The sequence below is a fragment of the Theropithecus gelada genome, chromosome 14 (assembly GCF_003255815.1).
Source record: "Theropithecus gelada isolate Dixy chromosome 14, Tgel_1.0, whole genome shotgun sequence".
NCBI classification, from domain to species: Eukaryota; Metazoa; Chordata; class Mammalia; order Primates; family Cercopithecidae; genus Theropithecus; species Theropithecus gelada.
In genome coordinates this window covers 92,733,627-92,755,736 of record NC_037682.1, presented here as the reverse complement: position 1 = coordinate 92,755,736, position 22,110 = coordinate 92,733,627, and the positions used below count along the sequence as shown (strand labels likewise).

Genomic DNA, 22,110 nt, shown 5'->3' with positions numbered 1-22,110 from the left:
AGTAAGATAATAGTTGATTATAATGGCAATGTCTGAGAAGAAAAATTTTAACATGCAAAAGCAATTGCATGTCTGGTTCCCCACAACAAAAACTCGTCTTCCTCCAGGAGTTTTCTGAGACTGGCCCCAATTTGACAATAAATGTTCTTTCCTCTTTTTTTTTTTTTGTTGATTTTTCAGGGAAAGGACTTCAAAAAACGAACTGGTCTATAAATTTTGTAGTCTCAGTTCCAGAAAAGTACATATTTCTTGGTACAATGAAGACACTCATGTTTGTCATTTGTTCTGTTAAAAAAAAATGTTGAGGACATTAAACATTCATTTTATGAATTAGTAACAGTGACCTAACTTTTTAAGCCCATATCTGAAATTTTCCTCTAAATCCTTTCGTTTATAATAATATCAAAGCATTGTGTTAATAGTTTTCTAGGCTTAACACAACGCAGATCTTTCTGTGCTTTCTTAAACAGGAATTTACAATACCATAAATAAGGTAGAAGAATGTAAGGTATTATCATGTAAATTGCATTTTAAGAGAACAGGCTGATGGGAATCTTCAGTCACTTCCCTGCCTGACCCACCCACAAAGTCTAACAGAAACCTCTGACACAAGCCAGGCAGATCCAAACTTCCTAGTGCGCCCCAGCAGCTCCCTAGACATGAAAGGCCAGGGTTGGAATTTCTGGTGCACAAGACCCAAAAATGCCCTAAGAGACCATGAAAACTGTGGAGTCTATTCTACACCACACATTGGGCAAAAAGCATATACAAAATAACTCCCCCCACCACCCATCACTGTGCTTTATACAGAATAGTTATTGAGTTTGTGTGAATGCTTGAGCCATTTATAGTGACTTTCCTTAAGCAAAATCTGAAAGTTGCATGCACATTTCTAATACTCAAGTATCAGCAATAATTTGTAATATCTCATATTTTAATTATCAATATTATTTACATAACAATTACTTTTTATCTGAATTGGGGATCCAGACTAACATGTAATACAACAGCTGGTCCTAAAATTACAGATTTTAACCATAACAACATTTTTTATGACAAGAGCTTGATTTAGTCAGAGATACATTCCAAAACCAATACTTAATACAGAGTAGACTGAAAATAGATGATCATTAAATGAATTTGGGAGTTTAAAAATACATTTCCACAATCTATTTGCTCTACAAGGAGAAACATAGCAACTCTTATTCTAGGATTCATGAAATACTATAAAAAGATACGGAAGATACTTTGGGGAATTATGTTAGCTATCTAAATTCCTGCCACATACATGACACTTTGCTGACTATATTCAATAATAATCTCTCTCCCTTCCTGTCCATCTGGAGCATGAGATTACTAAAGAACAATCAAAATATAGTTTCATATATAAATTTTAACTTTCTAACAAATTATTGAGTTTAAGAATATTATCATAGGTTTCCTTTTTATCTCTACAACATAATATTGGAAAAACACTTTCAGAACAAAAAAAAAAAAATCTATTACTTAAGTCTATTTATGACACGTGCTGAGAGTATAAATGTTCACAAATACAATAGTTGAATCATACCTAGACAGTGAGGAAGTATGATGATAGCTTCTATATTTGTCAATATCATAAATCCTGAAACATTCCTAAACTGTCTAAAATACCTATTTTGCAGATTAATCTTTTTAGCAGGCTTAAATTCACCCTACTATTTTTGCCTGGAAGATCTGTTTAATGTCTAAAAGTAGAATGAGAGAAAATTTTTAAAATTGCTCGTTCATTGTTGACATAACGCCACTATCTTAAACCCTAGATAATATACCATCAACTGTTTCAACAATTGATCAGTTTGGGCTTTATATATTTTAAAACTGCAATGAAAATTGGGAAAGTATGTCTCTCTTGCATCCAATTAACATTTATATCATAATCAGACAATGCTGTGTTAAAAATTTCTTCCAGAAGTCTTTCCTTAAACTTAAATAGCATAAAACACATACCCAAAAAACAGTACAGATTATAAATTCAGTGACATATACAGTTATGTCAACAGCACACTATATCACTTTATTGGACTGCACAAATCACTTATGACCTTCTGTAAGGAAGATGGCTGCACTTTAGTCAGGAATAGGCCAAGGTGGCCTTCCAGCCCAGCATGACTCAGCAGGTTTGGAGTGCAGGCGCAAAGCTCTGCATGTTATATAACCATGCAAGACGCATTAGGTGATCACTCACATGAGCGCGTGCTTGGCTTGGAGCCACTACTGTCTGTAAAAGGTATAACTACCCTGCTAACGCTCACACCCAGGCCCGCGCCCATGGCTTGACTGAGCCCATGGCTTGCTTGCGCCCACAGCTCACTCATGCACAGAGAGAGAGTAAAGCCATATCAAAACTGTCTACGATCCCTTGAGCATTTTTTCCAGCTACCTGCCACTCATCCACCCACTCTCCTCAGTCCTCAGCTTGGGTTGGAACCTGACACTTGGTATAACACCCTCAGATATGCTATAATGGAGAACTGGGTCAGCAGTAATAGTTTAGACGTTGTTATATCTTCAAGAAAACATAAAAATCTATAAAAGTCTATAAAAGCCAGATTGAACCAATGTAATTACATTTTATAAGTCCAGATGATGCCCCAACAATAACCTTACTTTTCCATTTGGATGACAGATGTAGGCTCTGTAAAGCCCTTTCTTAGTAACCTTCTGAACTGACATTTCATACAGAGTAGGAAACAAGTAGTAAAACATTACCACTTAACTTGGATATGAGCCCCAGCAGATGACTTGGTCATATGCTTCTAGATCTGGCCACACCAAGAAAAATAAGAGTAGGATAAACATACATAGCCAAGTGATAGCCAGCATTATACTACAAAAGCATGCAATAATCTAAGGACCATCACATCAGTTGTTTATGCTTGGAACTTACACTGACAGAATCTTAATTTTTTGAACACTAAAAAAATCAAAGGTAGCACACTGACTGCTGTATCCAATGGTAAATTTTAAGAACACTTTAATACATAACCAAAATAAGAAGCACAATCAGCTTGTGGTATGCCTAAACAATAAATACCATGTCAGCAAAACAGGCTGAGTTTTATTAAAAGTGACACCAACTCTCCCACCAGATACTTGGTGTCTTTGGTGGCAATTAATACCCTAACTGATAGGCCACCCACTCTGTCTGCAATACTGGTTTTATTTGCAACCACAAATTCTAGTTATTATTTTCTAGGAGCCACAACATCAAATAAGATTTTTCCACTCCATTTCTGGCTTCAGGCTCCATGGATGCTCACTTGCAAAGTCAATAAATGGCTTCCTATTAAATAAATCAACAGAAAAAAAGTCACAGCCCTACTGACGAATACTGGCATGTCACTGTAAATACAACCTAGTACTTGGAGGCCTACACCCTTCTTCTGATACTTCACAGTCCCTTGTAATCTAAAGCCTCACATGAAAAATACATGGAAATTTAGTTATCATTGAGGTATCTAAGTCGGGTTCTCCACAATGTCCTCCTTGTGGTCAGATTTTGTTTTTTAATTGCCAAACACAAATCAAAAACAGAGTCATCTTGAGAACACACTCTGAAATCTTACATTTACATTATTTAATTATATCTTATCATCAAGGCATCCCAATGAAGCCACGCAATCAGATGACTTAAGTTTAGTCAAATATGAGACATACCAAGTTGGAAGAGCTTACTAGACATTATTTGAGTAATTACAAAGTTGTTTAATATCATAGCATAGTTCCTAATTAAGTATTAGGTATTAAGACATGCACAGTCCACAAAAGAAAATGACAATAAAATTAAACTTTTATCACGTTGAGAAGATACTCTGCATAGGGTTAGGGACATCTCTGCCTCAGCACTTATCTATCTTGTCTATATTACAAGCACCTATGCTGAATTTGGTCCCTCCAGCAATCAAACACTAATCCAGACTCTTCACAAGGCACATGTAAAGAATTCCTACTTTGGAATCCATTGGCTTACCATTGAGGGATTTCTTTATGCTTTCTCTTGTTCCTGTTTATCCTTTAACCATACTACCCAGACTCTTGGTAGGGGTTATGACCCATAATCTAGTCTCCTTTTAAATTCTCACTCAGCCCCTGGTCCCAGTGCCTCCCTCCATGCCTGGGTTCTGACATTGCACAGGTACCCAGGCACCAATCTGTGCTATACTTTAATCTTGTCTATCAATGTGGATCCTAACATTGCCTGCCAAACCACATTTGGGCTGAGATTCAGAACTTGTGACCAAGTCCTTAATCTTTCCTTCTCTTCTGGTCTAAGTGAATACTCTCATTTCTCTTAGCCTCAGCAGTATAACAACTTAAATTAGTCTGTTTTCACACTGCTACAAAGAACTATGTGAGACTGGGTAATTTATAAACAAAAGAGTTTTAATTGATTCACACTCCTACATGGCTGGGGAGGACTCAGGAAACTTACAATCATGGCAGAATATAAATGGGAAGCAGGCACGTCTTACATGGTGGCAGGAGAGAGAGTGCACATAGAGGAAACTGCCACTTTTAAACCAACAGACTTCATGAGAACTTCCTCACTATCACAAGAACAACATGAGGAAAACTGCCCCCATGATCCAATCACCTTTCTTGACACAGAGGGATTATAATTCGAGATGAGATTTGGGTGAAGACACAGAACCAAACCGTATCACAGCTAGACTCAAAAGAAAGAAACCTTCTGTAAGCCAGGGACTTGCCCCATAAGAGAAAGTGGCTGCTACTACTGCTCCAGATTGTTAGGATTACCTATGAAAATTAATAATAATTATGATGACTCCAGGGTGAAAGTCACAGTAGATTATGGGAATAATTCTAAGCTATATATCTAATAGTTTTTCCTTAGGATACTCTCCCAGAACTAGCTTAAGACAACTTAGTAATACCTACTCCGCAACTGCCAAACTATAAGGTAATTTGAGAGTTCAGGTATATATACTCATATATATACCAGGTTTATATATATGGTAGGTGTGTATATTTCACAAAAGGTCAAATTTTGGCAAACAGATACATGCAAACACAAAAAGGACAACTTTCATTTTCACACAATTTCAAAACTTAATTTCTGCTGGCTTTTCCCTAGACTTCTTCCCACTACCTTATTACTTCAAATGAATTGTATTTGAATGCTTCAGAAAACTTTACTGAGATTTTTGTCAATGCAGTAAGTGTTGCTGTGCCTAACGAAGTCCTCAAGTCACAAATTTTGTTTCCTTTGCAAGCACACTTAGTATGCTCATGAAAATGAGGACCTGTGCAATTCTGATGTTGCCTTGTTTTGTTTTGTTTTAATGATGTTGATTCTGTTTCCCAGAGTCAAAACCACCCCCAATTCAGAAACCATTTTCTGAATTTCCTCTACCAAGAGGCAGTGACATTACATATACTATCTCATTTAATGTCCACATCATAATATGAGGTGAAGTAGGTAATACCTTGATTTCACAGAGGGAAAAAAGGACAATCCATCAGCTTCAGAACTTGCCCTACAATCCCAGAGCTAGTAGGTGGAGAAGCAGGTATTTGATTTTGATTGTTTGATTCCAAAGTCTATTCTCTTCCAACAAACCATTATTGTCAAAGGGAAAAAATTAGAAAGTAGTGCCAGCCTGTATCCTACTACATTACAGGAGGAAAAGAACAGGCTTATCACCTTTAAAGGCAAACAGTTCCAGAGCTGTTTGTGCTCAAAAGTAATTGGGCGCCAAGTATCCTGATTGAAGGGGGATAATCAGTAATTTGCTGCTGACAAGCAACCACTTACACCTCGCACTGCCCCCATGTTTCCTGCCGTCACGAACTGACCTCCCAGCACTCCTTCACATTCCGCAGGCTGAAGCACCCCATTCATGCTCTTCTACACCCAAGCTCCTGCCACCACCCACCCCAGAGAAGCCTCAACATCCGCTTCCTTGCCCAGTGCTCTTTTCCACAACCTCTTAACCTCCAGTGACCTCTTCTCTGTAATTCACACACCCACAAGGACACTAAAAGTTCAAGCTATCTAACCCCTTTGCTTTTGCTTTTTGGCAATCCTTTTATTCAACTCTAGTTCACTCCTAATCTTATTTCCCACAGTGGTTATCTAAAAAGAATTACCGTCTTTCTCTCAAGAACCCAGCCCCAAGCTTCCCCTCACTCTTACCAGATGGCCCGGCCTCCTGACTCTGAGAGAAATTCAAGACTCTCTGATCAGTACTGTCTTTATTCATTCTCTTCAACTTGTCTCCTGTCTCAGAAAAGGGGCCCTCGTCCTCTCAAAAGCTAATGACTCCACAGTAAGCCTCTAATCTCATTTCTCTCTCTTCTCCCTCTCTCTCTTGCCCTCTCTGTTATTTTTATCATCACTCCTCCCTCCTCACAACGCTGTTTCCCCTTCCTTTTGGTCTGCAACCTAGCTCCAAGCAAGGGCCCTACAATCCTAATGAGGTTCAAGGAAGAGAAAAACATGGGGCTATGGAAAGGAGGAGGAGATTTACCTGATACGCTGCTAGCACTATGCAAAGCTCTTTAATGCTCACAACATCCCATGGGAAAGTCACATGTAAAATCCTCAAATCTATTGCCATTCGCCGCATTTTCCAGATAGGAAAACTGAAGTATACAGATTAAATAGCATGCATGGTCATAGAACTAATGACTTGCAGCACTAAATTTTGAATCCAAATTAGCTGATCGGAAATTTATAGACTTTTCCACTACTGTAAGTATAGCCCCACAGCACCATCCCCTCATCCTAAATTTAACACATTAAATTACCTCCAGGATATTTAATACTAAGGATTTGTTTTTGTTTTTTTTTTTTGAATCTCAAATTTAACACATGTAAAAACTACATTCACAATTCTGTTCCACCCCTAGATGCCCTGGCACATAAGAATACATAAATGTGCTGGTAACACCACTCTCCTAGTAACATGAGCGAAGAATAATCTTCAGTCCTTCCTTCCATATACCCAATCACCAAATGCTGCTGATTTCTCTCCTCTACACTTCTTACATACCCATATAAGGATCTGACTTCATCTCTGCTGTCATATTACATTAGTTGCCCAGCTTCTATGGCTCTAAACTCATTGTATGTAGGGACGCCAGAATAAAATTCCTAGAGGGCACCTCTGATCATGTCATTATCCAGCTCAAAATCCTTAAATGGATTTTTTAAAAGGGTCCAAACTCCATACTGCAAATAATTTGAGGCCTCCATGATGTGGCCAGAAGGTACGTGCCTAAGTAACTTAGCCCAAGATGCTACTATTTCTAATCTCAAGCTTTGCACCTCGAAACTACTGCACATTCCTGTAATTTTCCCATTTCCATGTATTTCTTTTACTTATATTTTCTGTCTGCATCATACCTAACCATTAGGACTCAGTTCAAATAACCTCCTCTATTTAGGCATCTTCTGATGTCCCCAGTTGGAAGTCTCTTCTCTGGCTCTGATACTGTCACAGCATTTTGTCCTTACTGTACCTAAAGCACTGGGCACGTTCTCCTTAGCATTATACTGATTAGATCATAAGTTATTTTTTTGACCCCTCTTCTATTTTGTAAGTGTGACAAGAATACAAGATGATTTGATTCATGTTTGCATGAACCAGGAGGTTCTTTGCACTCAGAAGACACTCATGATTGGTAGAGAAGTTTAGGGAATCCAAAATCCACATCAGTATGAACTAAGTAAGTCATATCTTGTATATTATTATTCTAATTTGAAAAGCGGTTTTCTTTTTCATCCCTGGGAAATTTGCACAGCATCGGCACTGGCTCATGAAAATCATCTCTTATTCTAAAGATGTACACTTAAAACAAAACCTATTCTCAGCCTGTGAAGGACAAGGTGGCAAGAAATGACTAGGTTTCCCTACAAACAAGTGGCACTTACAGCTTTGGTGGCTGCGCTGGCATAACACTGGGAATCAGGGATCTGGGCATTCAAAAGGCACACTGCAGGAATACACTAAAACGGTACAACCCTCCAACTGTGCCGCCTTCTGCACAGATCACAAGTCTACTGTTGATTTTTTGTTTTGTTTTGTTTTGAGACAGAGTCTCACTCTGTTGACCAGGCTGGAGTGCAGTGGCATGATCTCAGGTCACTGCAGCCTCCACCTCCTGGGCTAAGGTGATCCTCCCACCTCAGCCTCTCAAGTAGCTGGGACTACAGGTGCACATCAACATGCCGGAATAATTTTTGTATTTTTAGTAGAGATGGGGTTTCCCCATATTCCCCAGGCTGGTCTCGAACTCCTGGGCTCAAGAAATCCACCTGCCTCGGCCTCCCAAAGGGCTGGGATTACAGGGATGAGCCACCACGACCAGCCAAGACTAGTGTTTAAAGCAGTGATTTCCCACAGGCTGCATGAGACACCAAGGATCTCCATAAAATTAAAGGATCCTAGGACCACCACCCAGGGGAGTTTGCCTTAGTTCAGGCCTGGGGTGGAGCCCAGAAATCAAATTTCTAAGGCTCCCCACAGTTGATTCTGATGCTAGGTAGTCTGGCAACTCCTGACTTTGGGAAATAAAATGCATGCTTTGTGTGAGGAATTAAAGATTTAAACTATATTTAAGTAGGAAAGTGTATATTTCAATAAGATTTGTAAGGATCATCTTTCCTTCCTTACTTGAAGTTTATGTGTATTTCAATGGCAGAAATAGTACTCTCAGCACTGAGATGTTTATCTCTGAGTCCCAAAAATCAAGCATGACACCAAAGCTCTTCTCTCCACTGTCCCCTGAATCACAACTCACCAACTATCCTGAATTCTATCCCTGACAAAGAAATTACTCCAAATTCACCCCCTTTTTTTAAGCCTCCTATTCCTAGATAACTATCCAAGGCAAACGTTTCTTTTACTTCTTAGGCCTGTGATTCAACTCTATTCTTGTTTTCAAATTTCTCCCTCTCTACTCTGCTTCCTTTTCATCCCCAAATGTCTTCCTCCTTGCTCATATGTTTGTCCTTACTTTTTTGTCAATGAGTTCCATTAATTTCTGAGTGTCTATATCCTGCCTCCTAACTCACTTCTAACAGATACAATCTCCACGGCTATTGCCTTTCTGGTCCAAACATTTTATGTCAAAATTGAAACTATATTTTTATTATTTCATTCACATTTTAAAAAGTGTTCTCTTGATGCATAAGGATTTTGTGATGCACGTAATCTCTGACTCACTGTGAACTAGCAAAGACTTCCATGTTACAATTCATCACATATATGGATGCTAGAAGAAACCTCCTAAAGCGCAACTGCAATCAAAAGCCTTGAGTGTTTTTTGAGAACCTGCAAATTAAACTCTAGACTACATAGCAAAGTCTTCAATAATATTCTCTGGTTCTCAGTCCTTACACTCCAGCTAAGAGGATATCACATCCTGGTTTTCTTCAATATCACATATGTCAAGGTAATGAAAACTCAAGTGTACAATCAGACTAAGTATGCCCAAGCAGGAAAAGAAGTCTAATGATCCAGAGCAGGAGGACAAATAGAGAATCTGGAAAATTCTCCAATGCTCTAAATGCATTTAAAAACAAAAAACAAAAAACAAACAAACAAAAAACTAGTGCTGGTGCAGCCAGTGTGCATCCGAGATCACTTACTCCTTTTGCACCAAATGGTTTCAAATCCAGAATTAGGTCAGTATCTGTGGGATCATATAAATTTGATTAATGGAGAATAAACCAAGCTTCACTTCACATGCAGTTTGTTGTAACACCAACATCTTTAAATTACAGATATCTGCATATTAAAAGTATTACAGAAAAATATCTGAATAATCGTGACTCCTTGTATCTCCGTAGCACTTGCTGTAGTTTAATATATAGTGAACTTACGTATTTTATCATCTAACTTCTCCCACAAGAATACAAAACCCTGGCCGGGCGCGGTGGCTCCCAGCACTTTGGAAGGCCGAGACGGGCGGATCACGAGGTCAGGAGATCGAGACCATCCTGGCTAACACGGTGAAACCCCGTCTCTACTAAAAAGTACAAAAAAAAAAAAAACTAGCCGGGCGAGGTGGCGGGCGCCTGTAGTCCCAGCTACTCGGGAAGCTGAGGCAGGAGAATGGCGTAAACCCGGGAGGCGGAGCTTGCAGTGAGCTGAGATCCAGCTCCTGCACTCCAGCCTGGGCGACAGAGCGAGACTCCGTCTCAAAAAAAAAAGAATACAAACCCCCTTGGGGTGAGGATTTATTTCTGTTTTGCACAATGATGTATCTTCAGCACTCAACATAGCACCTGACAAATTCTTGGTGCTTGGTAAATACTTACTGAGTGAATGAACAAGTAACCTCAAAGTCAAAGTTGACAACCTAAGAGCCAGTTATCAAGGTTCTGGTACCCATGTGACTTCAGAAAATCATTTCACTCCTGGGTCTAAAGGAAAACATCAGCATTATCTCCCATGCTCACCAAAGTCTTTTTCTACTCCAGTATACTAAATTTGTGATTTGCGAAACCAAGCCAACATTTCTAAGTCAGAAGTAGCATTTTCTGATCATTCAGAAAAAAAAAAAAAAAAAAAAACAGCTCATGTTGTTTCTCCCCACCCTCACATGTACATAAAGAAAGTAAGAGAAAGATCCTAGAACTATAGAAATGCAACTCCCAGAGAGAAAGAAGTAAACTACTCCACACCAAGAAAACACCTATGGTACAATACCATCCTCAAAGGCTATTTTAAAGCTGATGAAGAATTTATATTACAGTATATTCAACATAAGGTAGAGAAACTCCACAAAGAAAACTAGGAAAATACCAAAAAAACAGGGCCAGTGGGCTGAACTTTGAAAAATGATCTATTACTAGTGACCTCTTTCCAATTAATGAAAATGGAAGCTGTGCACATAACACCCACAAGGGCCATCACTTATTTTTCTGGAGTCTGATGTTAACCAATAGGCACCCAACAATGCCTAGTCTATCTTGACTATGTTCTCTTAGCATAATAAGCTTTGTTTTTACACCATTCAAAACAATTGTGACTTCACTGTCATTGGTTGTTTAATGTTGGTGTACTCCAAAAAAAATTTAAACTACCTGTGCCACTCATTGTGGCTTAGATCTGGTTGATACTTGAGTATTTACTGAATAAATGAGTTGTACAACCAGGAAATGCAGGCACAGACAAGTTTAACAGGGAGGCAAGAGAAAGCTACAAATCCGGTTTCTGACTCTAATCCCTATCGGCCTTTGGCTTTAACAATGTCGCTCTTACAGAAAAGCAAAAAACCTATCGTATTATTAGTCTTCAATAACACTCCACCATGCTTCATAGAGTGGATCCTAGGTGGGTCAGGTGGACCAGCTTCATCACTGTTCTGCCCATATCCACAAATGCACCAGCAATATTGCTTTTGGGGTTACCAATACGTTTTAGAATATGTTAATTCAAAACTATAAAACTTGCAAATAATTAGGATCAAGTATATATTTCGGCATCCCAAATTAGCATGCGTCATAGCATTTATTCCACTATCTAATTATTTTGTTGAGATTATTTTTTACTAACCATAGATAAAAGTCCTCCTTGACTCTCTATCCACCTCCCTGAAATAAGACTTTTTTAAAGTCATGTTATTTTAAAAGAGAGGTATTATTACCACTTTATCCTTTAGTTTGTATACTCTATGAGGGCAAAATTTGGACCACCTTTTTCACAAGCACAGTTCTTGTCACATAACAGGTAGTCAATAAATATTGAACAAATGTAAAAAGAGAATAAATTTTTAGCTCTGGTTTAAAATTTATTTTAATATTTATAAATATTTTTTAAACTTGTTTTTTTTTTTTAATTTTTGAGATGGAGTCTCACTCTGTCCCCCAGGCTAGAGTGCAGTGGTGCAATCTCGGCTCACTGCAACCTCTGACTCCCAAGTTCAAGTAATTTTCCTGCCTCAAACTCCCAAGTAGCTAAGACTACAGGCACACACCACCATGCCTGGCTAAATTCTCTATTTTTAGTAGAGACAAGGTTTCACCATGTTGGTCAGGCAGGTCTCGAACTCCTGACTTCAGGTAATACACCTGCTTCGGCCTCCCAAAGTGCTGGGATTACAGGTGTGAGCCACCACGCCCAGCCAAAAACTTGTTCTAAATGATTCTAAAGTACATGTAAAAATTACATATGTATGTGCATGTGTGTAAATATATGACCTATTACCCTCTGAAAATTTAGATTAGCATACTGAAAAGACCACAGTAGATATATTCAAGTAAGTACATATATATATATAGTTATATATATATATGGGTTTTTTTGTTTGTTTGTTTGTTTGAGATGCAGTTTCACTCTTGTTGCCCAGGCTACAGCGCGACGGTGCAATCTCGGCTCACCGCAACCTCTGCCTCCCAGGTTCAAGCAATTCTCCTGCCTCAGCCTCCCAAGTAGCTGGGATTACAGGCATGTGCCACAAGCCCAGCTAATTTTATATTTGTAGTAGAAACAGCTTTGTATTTTTAGTTTCTCCATGTTGGTCAGGCTGGTCTTGAACTCCTGACCTCAGGCGATCCACCCACCTCTGCTTCCCAAAGTGCTAGGATTACAGGCGTGAGCCACCACACTCAGCCAATGCATATATTATTTTTCATGTAAGGCTCTAAAATTCTATTTACCCTAAAGTGATTCATTTCTGTAAAAGTTTAATAGGTTTTGCAGGGGGCATTATTCACTCAACAAATATTTATTAAATCTTTGCTACAAATAAAGCCCTAAAGTACTAGGAAGGAATAGGAATACGAGTAAAACTGTCAGACCTCAAAGAGCATATAATTTGCTACAGGTGATAAGCAAGTGAGCCTTCTGTACAAAAGACTGGGCTATTTTTTGTTGGGCAGAACAAAGTCACAAAAAAAGAAATGAGGTTTTAGGGGATTAATATCTATCAATAAGTTAAAAGTTAAATGTCTTTCCAGGCTTGTGACATGACAAGATTTCGGGTTATTTTTTACTCAAAGCCTAAAACATGTAACACCTAAGCTTTTGAATGTCAAATTAAGTCAAATAAAGTGCTTCAAAATACACAGCTAATATGATAAAAGTATCTCTCTTGAGTAGCATGTTTTCTTTAAGAGAGGAACACCACCTGAAATGTGCAACTTTCCCAGCTGCTTCAATCATTAATTGTGGGTGGTTTCTGTGTGGGTACAAAAATAAGGGTGGTTTAAAAAAAAAAAAAAAAAAAGGAAAGGAAAACAATAATACAATTGTCCAACTGAGAGCTATTAAAAAGTAAAATATGCTTCCTCTGCAGAGTTAAAAAGAAAATGTTATTTGTATAAACAATTTAGGCATTTAGAAATGTTCCATTTTAATACACAACTTCCTGATTTATATAACCACATTTAAGTGGTTGTAATGAGGATCTCTAAAAACTGATGGATATTGTTTTTGATTCAGCAAATGAGAAGGTAGTTTACTTCCTTGAATTTAATAAAGTATCACAGGTCTCTTTTAGAAGAGTTCAGTTGTGGTTGATAATGGCATTGCCTTTGGTTTAGAAATTTTTCGTAAAAACACCCAAGAAGAATCTCTTGGCTACAAACAACTTCATCTTTTCTTTTTTTTTTTTTTTTTCCCCTTAAGAGACAGGGTCTCAACATGTTACCCGGGCTGCAGTGCAGTGGTGTGACCATAGCTTAATGTAACCTCAACTTCTGGGCTCAAGGGATCCTCCAGCCTCAGCCTCCTGAGTAGCTAGGTGTTTACGTGCATGCCACCATGCCTGGCTAAATTTTTACTTTTTATAGAACTGGGACCTCATCCAGGCTGGTCTGGGACTCCTGGTCTCAAGCATTCCTCCCGCCATGACCTTTGCAAGCACTAGGATTATAGGTGTGAGCTATCACACCCGCCCAGTTCTACCTTTTGTATCACACTATTACTAGACAAAGGATTATAGGTGTGAACTATCACACCCGCCCAGTTCTACCTTTTGTATCACAATATCACTAGACAAATATTAAGAGTAAACTGTAAAAATGCATATTTGTAGCTCAGGACCAAATTCTGAAGAAAATTTTCACTGAGGCATTTTCAATAATTTAATCATTGAATTAGCTTAAGTCAAAAAAGAAAATAGGCCCTTTTGTAACAAAAATTATTAATGATCTTTTGAATGTATTTTCTGCATTTATTATGGCAGTTATGATTTTTAACCTGAAACAAAGGCTATTATCTCTCAAAGGGTTTCTACACTATAGAGGAATTCTTTCAAAATACATAAATTGTTTCCCATACTTCCTACCCTAGACTATATTCTTATTTCTCATTTGGGAAACAGAATCAAATATTACCTTTCCATTTGACCTAACAGATGCATCTTCAAAGTAAGTGAAAATTTTATGCCTTTTCTACACAGTCACTCTTCTGACAAAGAAACTGAAGGAGATTTTCCAGCCACTCCCTTGAAAAAATTCTTCTTGACGCCCTCAAATCAGGTATCCAAGATCACTCTCAGGTTTCTATCTACAAATCAAGGTGAGTCACCTCACCACAGTAACCCACTGATGCACACCCAGCCTCAGAGAGGTAACAAACAATAAATATTTGCACCTCGGCAAAGCACTGCCAGCACAGGAAGACATAGTAAAGCTCCTGTGACTTGAATTGTCACTATTTTAACCTTCTATACCTTCACCTTTTAACACATTCTCCTAAAGACAGAACAAGAAAATGTCAGGTGCACCTCAGCCAATGCTGTACACAAAACTTGGTTCAGGTTTGAGCTCTCATCCATCAATCAGTACACATACAATTTGTACAAATATTTTCATACAAAAGTGTCTTTTTAAAAATGCAACATGCTCTTCGTGTTTTTTTTTGTTTGTTTTTTTTGTTTTTTTTTGAGACAGAGTTTCGCTTTGTTGGCCAGGTTGGAGTGCAATGGTGAATTCTTAGCTCACTGCAACTTCCACCTCCCGGGTTCAAGCGGTTCTCCTGCCTCAGCTTCCCGAGTAGCTGGGACTACAGGCATGTGCCATCACGCCCAGCTCATCTTTGTATTTTTAGAAGAGATGGGTTTTCGCCATGTTGACCAGGCTGGTCTTGAACTCCTGACCTCAGGTGATCGCCTGTCTAGGCCTCCGAAAGTGCTAGCACTGGGATTACAGGCGTGAGCCACCATGCCTGGCTGATGCTATTAAGCACTATCCTTCTTGTTATGTCTGCATATCTACATTCAAAACGGAGTAAACAAGGAACCAGCAATATACTAGTTATGTCAGAAATAGCTGGGGGACTGTTGAAAAATACAGTTTGATTCAAACTACCTAATTTACTGACTCATTTCTCCCCTCAGAATTTGGAGCTATTACCTTAGTTGACAAATAGTAGTGTATTGCCTGTCACTACCACAGGAATTTTCTGTTTAGGTGTGTCTACAGGAATGAAGTCTCCACCAAAAATATTTACTAGCAAAGTGACCCTCCTTCTTGGTAAATGTTTAATCTCTTGAGTCCAAAGCTCATACTGTTCAAGACTTTCCTCAGAGTCTAGGTCATCATACAACATCACTAACCAAGCTGTTTATGCACAATTGCAACTGGACTTTCCAATGGTTTCCAAGATTACATAGAATGAATAAACTTTGCCTCATATTAATGACTAACATTTTTATTGGCACTAGTTCAGTTTGACTAACAATATCTAACTTTTTTTTTTTTTGAAACGGAGTTTTGCTCTTGTTGCCCAGGCTGGAGTGCAATGGCGCGATCTCAGCTCACCGCAACCACCCCCTCCCGGATTCAAGCTATTCTCCCGCTTCAGCCTCCCAAGTAGCTGGGTGATTACAGGCATTTGCCACCACGCCCAGCTAATTTTGTATTTTTCGTACAGATGGGGTTTCACCATACTGGTCAGGCTGGTCTCGAACTCCCAACCTCAGGTGATCCACCTGCCTCGGCCTCCCAAAGTGCTGGGATTACAAGAGTGAGCCACCGAACCCGGCCACAATATCTAAATTTTTAAAAAACCTAGAGGTCTTCTCATTTTTAATCTTTGATTTAAAATGATTTCAAATTATAAGTACTAAATACAAAAACCAAATAGAGTAACTTGCATACTCCAGCTTTGGTGTGGATAAAAATTCTCAAGTGATGTGCTAAGACTTACAGTCTTTTATTATCCTATATACTAATGTGCTAAATCAATGTAGCTAAACAACCCATCTCATAGACAGGTTCATAGTAGTATCTTTGGACATCCAGCCGTTTAACCCACCATAAACAGTGTTTTCAAAAGAATATGATTTTAGTTTCTGCACAAATAACCTTTTATTCCCTATCAGTAAAGTTTTAAGGCTGGACAAATAACTCACATTGGAACATGATCAGTTCCCATGCAAGAGTGTGCTCCAGGACTGATGCAATGAGTATTGTTTTTGTATTTACACACATATTACTTTGTGTAATTATAGTTACATAATGGTACCTTTTGTATTTGATCTACCCCTATAAATGTATGATATGAGAGGTGGCTTGAATCTATCTTATACCAGTTTATAGTCACTTTCCTCCCCTCCATCACCGATTTCTGAGCCCCACGTGTCTAGCACTGTACTCCTAACTCAATGTCTTCCTTAGTTCAAAAAACCAAAGCCAAATACAAAGTGGGCAGTTAGTGCAGCTGTGGGAAGTTAAGCGGATGGGCTCAATAGGCCACTTCCCACTCACCGAGCACTGCAGTGAGCAGATGAAAGGGAAAAGGCCAAAGCTCACCTGCAGCTCATTTATCCTTAGAGAAGGGAGGGCAATGGCCTCTTGATGCTCTTCAATGAAAAGGGAGGTGCTAAAAAAAAAAAAAAAGTACAGGACACTACCCTGCTTGGGACTTCAGTCCTGACCTACTCTCTGAGCCACAGGAATTCCCCACTGGGTCTTGAACAACGAATTCCATTTTGCCTCCTTCCAAGCCAGCAGTGTGTCACTGGCACAAAACAAAATAAAACAAAAAACCCAGCAAGCACAGGCCAAAAGGGTAGGGGCAGAGGGAACTGGTGAAGGGCTGGGGCAGATGTACAGGCCAGACATGGGCCTACACATCAAACACACTCCCAGAACAACTTTCATAATTAGGCAATTATACTGATATAGTAACACCACCTTCTCTTCCTTACTTTGCCCCAAACCTTTTTTTCATCCTCTTCCACTGTGAGCACAAGGAAAGCAGACACCTTTATTCATCTTCCTATTGCCTTCCTACCCATTCCCACCACACCTTACACACAGAAAGCCTGCCAATGTCTTACTTTTCAAGTCGTTTTGCGCTGACATGACCCACATACAGAAGATGAGCTTCTTTGTAAGTCACAGGATTTTGTGGCTATGTCATCGGTAGGTCTCAAGCCTACTCCAGCTGAGAGTGTGGTGGGGCTATTGCTAGCTGCTCAGAGTCACAGCTGTCCCTGCCTCATTCCCCTTTCATTAAATCAGAGCAACAACAAAGTCGTTGGAACTCAGGCTTCAACAAGGCAAAGACAGCGGAAACGCTGTACCTTCCCACGTAGAACTGAAGCCAGTGAAGGAGGATAAGCGTGATCCTTGTTCTCCACCCACTCCAGACACACATGTTAGTCCCAGGGATACATTTTCCAGTTCCTTGTCCTTGGTAGAACAGCTTGGGATAATCTCATAATCTTCCATGTCAGCAATGATTCTTCAGAGCCTCTTACTACTACTTCTTTATTATCTACACAATTTATTTTTAACCATTAAGAGTGTATGTAGGAGGTCAGGTAAAGGGTAAAAAGTGTTGAATAGGATATTGAAACATATTTATATTTTTATATGTTTAATATATGTTCCAGAAATATTTTATACTTATAAGTCATTTTGCTCTAAGTTTTCCTAATAGCATTGCTATTTAAATCAGATTCCCAGTGCAAAGGGGTTAAATAAATCTCCTGATTTAAAATTAGCAAGCAACATTACATCTACTTGTGTAGATTCTTCATCTCCTGATCTCCAACCTGAGATTTAACTTCTCAAAGCCCATATAGCATTAGAATGTAATGTAATATTCATTGCTTGTAAGCCTTCACCTGCTGATCAATTCACACCTCTCGAATCTAATCTGCAACAGCTGCACAACAATGTTCAATTAGCCAAAGTGGAAAGAGTCAAACAAGCCACTGTTGAGCTATCAAGTTCACTACAACTTGGGGAAATTATCTAACATCTGCCTAGAAGGTTGCATAGCACAGTGATTAAAAACCCTACATCTGCAGTTACTACATGCATGTGTGACTTCAAGATGACTTTTAAGTAAGAAGCTTAATGGAAACGGAAACATACAGAAAGATGTTTACTGTACTCTTAACAATAACAGGTAAGGGGTCAACCAGAAGTAACCTGAACATACTATAGGGATTATTTCATAAATTCATGTATATGAACCTGATGAAATAAATTCATGAAGTCATTAAAATTATATCATCTGTGGAAACCCAGGAGTATTTGCTATAATCCTCTTTCCAAAGAAAAAAATACCAAATTATATATATCATTGTATTAGAAAAATATGTATATAAGTGAAAAAAATTAAAGTTTATACGGAAAATTATGTCATTTATTCAACAATTTATCTGAAGATCTACTGTGAGGATCTGGATCAAGTGCTAAGGCCAAAAGGGTTAAAAAAGAAAAAAATCTGGCTCTGCCTCCATGGAATTTATAGCTTAATATAACTAAGTGAAGGCTGGGCACAGTGGTTCACACCTGTAATCCCAGCACTTTGGGAGGCCAAGGCAGGTGGATCACCTCAGGTCAGGAGATCGAGACCAGCCTGGCCAACATGGGGAAACCTCATCTCTAATAAAAATACAAAAATTAGCTAGGCCTGGTGGCATACGCCTATAATCCCAGTTACTCAGGAGGCTGAGGCACGAGAATCACTCGAACACAGGAGGCGGAGGTTGCGGTGAGCCGAGATCATGCCACTGCACTCCAGCCTAGGTGACAGAGCAAGACTCTGTCTCAAAATAAATAAACAACTAAGTGAAAATAACTGTTATGTAAATATGTGGGTGTAGCTTTTCTAAATAATAATGCTAATATATTTGTATTTTAGTGATATAATCTAGGCTTTTACCTGGCTAAGTGTATACTACAAAGCCTATGTTGAGGACCAGACATTTATAACACAAATGTCAAGAAATGACAAGCAAAATGACCACTATTGTTCCAAATGTTGGCAGTGCATGATCCCTAATGCTGCCCTTCCCCAGCTCTCCTGTGAGGAGGAAGATGTCATGCATGTGGGAGGGCTCTCCCTTATTCCTGGAGGCACTTTAACTATACCTCAGGCAAGTGACAGGCATGGCTGGGACCACCTTTCATCACAAAACTGAGGGCTGAAGGAGACCAGCCCTTCCACCCTCCCCTCAAATTAACTAACACTCCTAAAAAAGCAAGCAAAGAGAGTGACCACTTGGCATGTATCTGCTCAGAAAGACTGCCAATATGATCACAATGATGTATGTATCGTGTAAATTTCATACGCAGAGAGCTTGTCTAAGGACTCTGTACCCTGCCCAGCGATTTCTCCAAAAGGAGCTCTTGTGAATACAGGCAAGCTAAAGCCACACATTGAAGCCGAAACTCATTCAGCTTAACTTCTCCTGAGAGCCTTTTTTTGTGGGGGTAACATTGCCCTTTTGTTTCACAGCAAGGTCTGTGCTAGGATTTGCTACTTAGATAGTCAAAGCTAATGAAATATACTGTCTAGAAATACAGACATAACTGGTAGAACTACAGAAGAAAAAGAAAGGGCAGAGGAAGAAGAGGTATGTGATTGTGGAGAGGTATGAAGGGGATTATAAATTCCAGCTTCTCAAGCGTGGTCCATGGACTAGGAGCATGGACATCACCTTCAAATCTATTAGAAATGAGAATCTTACATGCAAGCCAAGACCTGCAATTAATAAGATTTCCAGCTGGGCACGGTGGCTCACACCTGTAATCCCAGCACTTCGGGAGGCTGAGGTGGGTGGATCACGAGGTCAGGAGTTCAAGACCACCCTGACCAACGTAGTGAAACCCCGTCTCTACTAAAAATACAAAAACAAAATTAGCTGGGCGTGGTGGTGGTCACCTGTAATCCCAGCTACTTGGGAGGCTGAGGCAGGAAAATTGCTTGAATGTGGGAGGCAGAGGTTGCAGTGAGCTGAGATCGCACCACTGCCCTCCAGCCTGGGTGACAGAGCAAGACTGTCTCCCAAAAAAAAAAAAAAAAAAAATTCTTCCATAGAAACCCAAAATCACCCTTATAGTATCGTCAAAGTCAGAAAATATTTTAGATGTTTATTATTTAGGTGTGTGTCTATTTGATTTCAGTAAAATAAATATTAGAAGTAGAACTTTCTAAAACAGTAGTACTTACCAATACTAATTTCATCATCTGTTTCAGCATCACCAATACATTCAAACTGGAAATCTTGTAATGACTGGGAAAATTTCTGCACTGCCATAGACAGATCTGCAATTAAAAGTTAAGCAAAAAATCCATAAGGTGAGGTTCCATTGAACCCTGATGAGTTTCCAAATATAACATTATATAACTTTGATTTTGTATTATATTAACCAGAATCCTTTGAAATACCAGTTTGACTAATTTAACCAAAATTTAAAGACACTATAAATACTGAAAATGAATCTGGTCAGTTCTATACAGTAGAGATTTACTGCTTTAAGAGAGTTTTGGTGGCAGATGTGTATTATCTGAAAGCCAGTTTACCAAAGCCTTTATCAAGGAACTACCACTCGCTGACCATAAATGGAGCATTTTTATTTTATTTTATTTCAAGTTCTAGATACATGGCCAGGATGTGCAGGTTTGTTACATAGGTAAATGTGTGTTATAGTGGTTTGCTGCACCTATCACCCATCACCTAGGTATTAAGCCCAGCATGCATTAGCTATTTATCCTGATGTCTCCATCCTCCTACACCTCCCCCTGGCCAAACAGGCCCCAGTGTATGTTGTTCCCCCGCTGTGGCCATGTGTTCTCATTGTTCAGCTAATGGAGCATTTTTTCGTTAAAAAAAAAAAAGAAGAAAGAAAGAAAGAAAAAAAAAAAAAAGGAATGCTTCTGAGCTTGCTGGTGAAGGGCAAAAAGCCAACGGTTGATTAGAAAGAGTCACCAATAATATTCTGCACAAACTGTGGAAAAGTAGAAAATGTGTTTTTATCAATAAACTAACGATTTTGGTCAAGAAGGTAAAAGATGACCTGAAAGGCTGTTTACAAATAACTTCGAGACTCAAGTTAAACACACCTTCCAATCCTGACTTCAGTCTGAACAAGGCCCAGAGTCTGACTAAACCTAGAAAAAGAATTCTTTATTTATGGGCAGAAAAAGAAAAGCCCAGAATAATAAGAAGTAAATCCCCGGGAGTCAACAGCCCAGGATGCAACCTAACCAAGTGATTAAGAATGCAGACTCTGGAGCCAGGCTGCCTGGGTGGAAATCCAAGCCCCACCACTTACTTGCTATGTGACCTTGGACAAATTATTTAACTCCTCTGGGCCTCTGTTTCCTCACACAGTCAAGCACTGCATAACAACATACACCACAGTAGTTCCACTAGACTATACTGTAGCTGTCCTACATAGGTGCATCTCTTTTTAAATCTTTTATACCATATTTTTACTGTACCTCTTCTATGTGTGGATATGTTTAGATATACATACTTACCATTATGTTACAACTGCCTACAGTATTCAGTACAGTAACATGCTGTAAAGGTTTGTAGCCTAGGTGGGATAGCCTACTTCACCGTATGGAAAGGTAAGTAGTAGGCTATACCATCTGGTCTTGTGTAAGTATACTCTATGATGTTTGTACAATGACAAAACAGCCTATGGATGTTTTTCTCAAAATGTGCTCTTGTTGTTAAGCAATACATAATTATATATAAAACGGGAAGACGGCATAACCATCTTATAGAATTGTTTTGAGGATTATATGAGTTAATATTTGCAAAGCGTTCAGAACCATGCCTGGCACTTAATAAACCCTACTTAAGTCTAATGAATAAAAATAAATCCACTTCACA

General features: G+C 39.0%; 1 protein-coding gene across 1 annotated transcript in view; it reads right to left on the bottom strand.

Annotated features, from left to right (window-relative positions):
* Positions 1-22,110, bottom strand: part of ARHGAP42 (Rho GTPase activating protein 42) — a 309,795-nt gene that overhangs the window by 206,154 nt on the left and 81,531 nt on the right. The window contains exon 2 of the mRNA XM_025358156.1: positions 20,436-20,531. Within this exon, the coding sequence (XP_025213941.1) occupies positions 20,436-20,531 (96 nt within the window). The remainder of the gene's footprint in view (positions 1-20,435; positions 20,532-22,110) is intronic.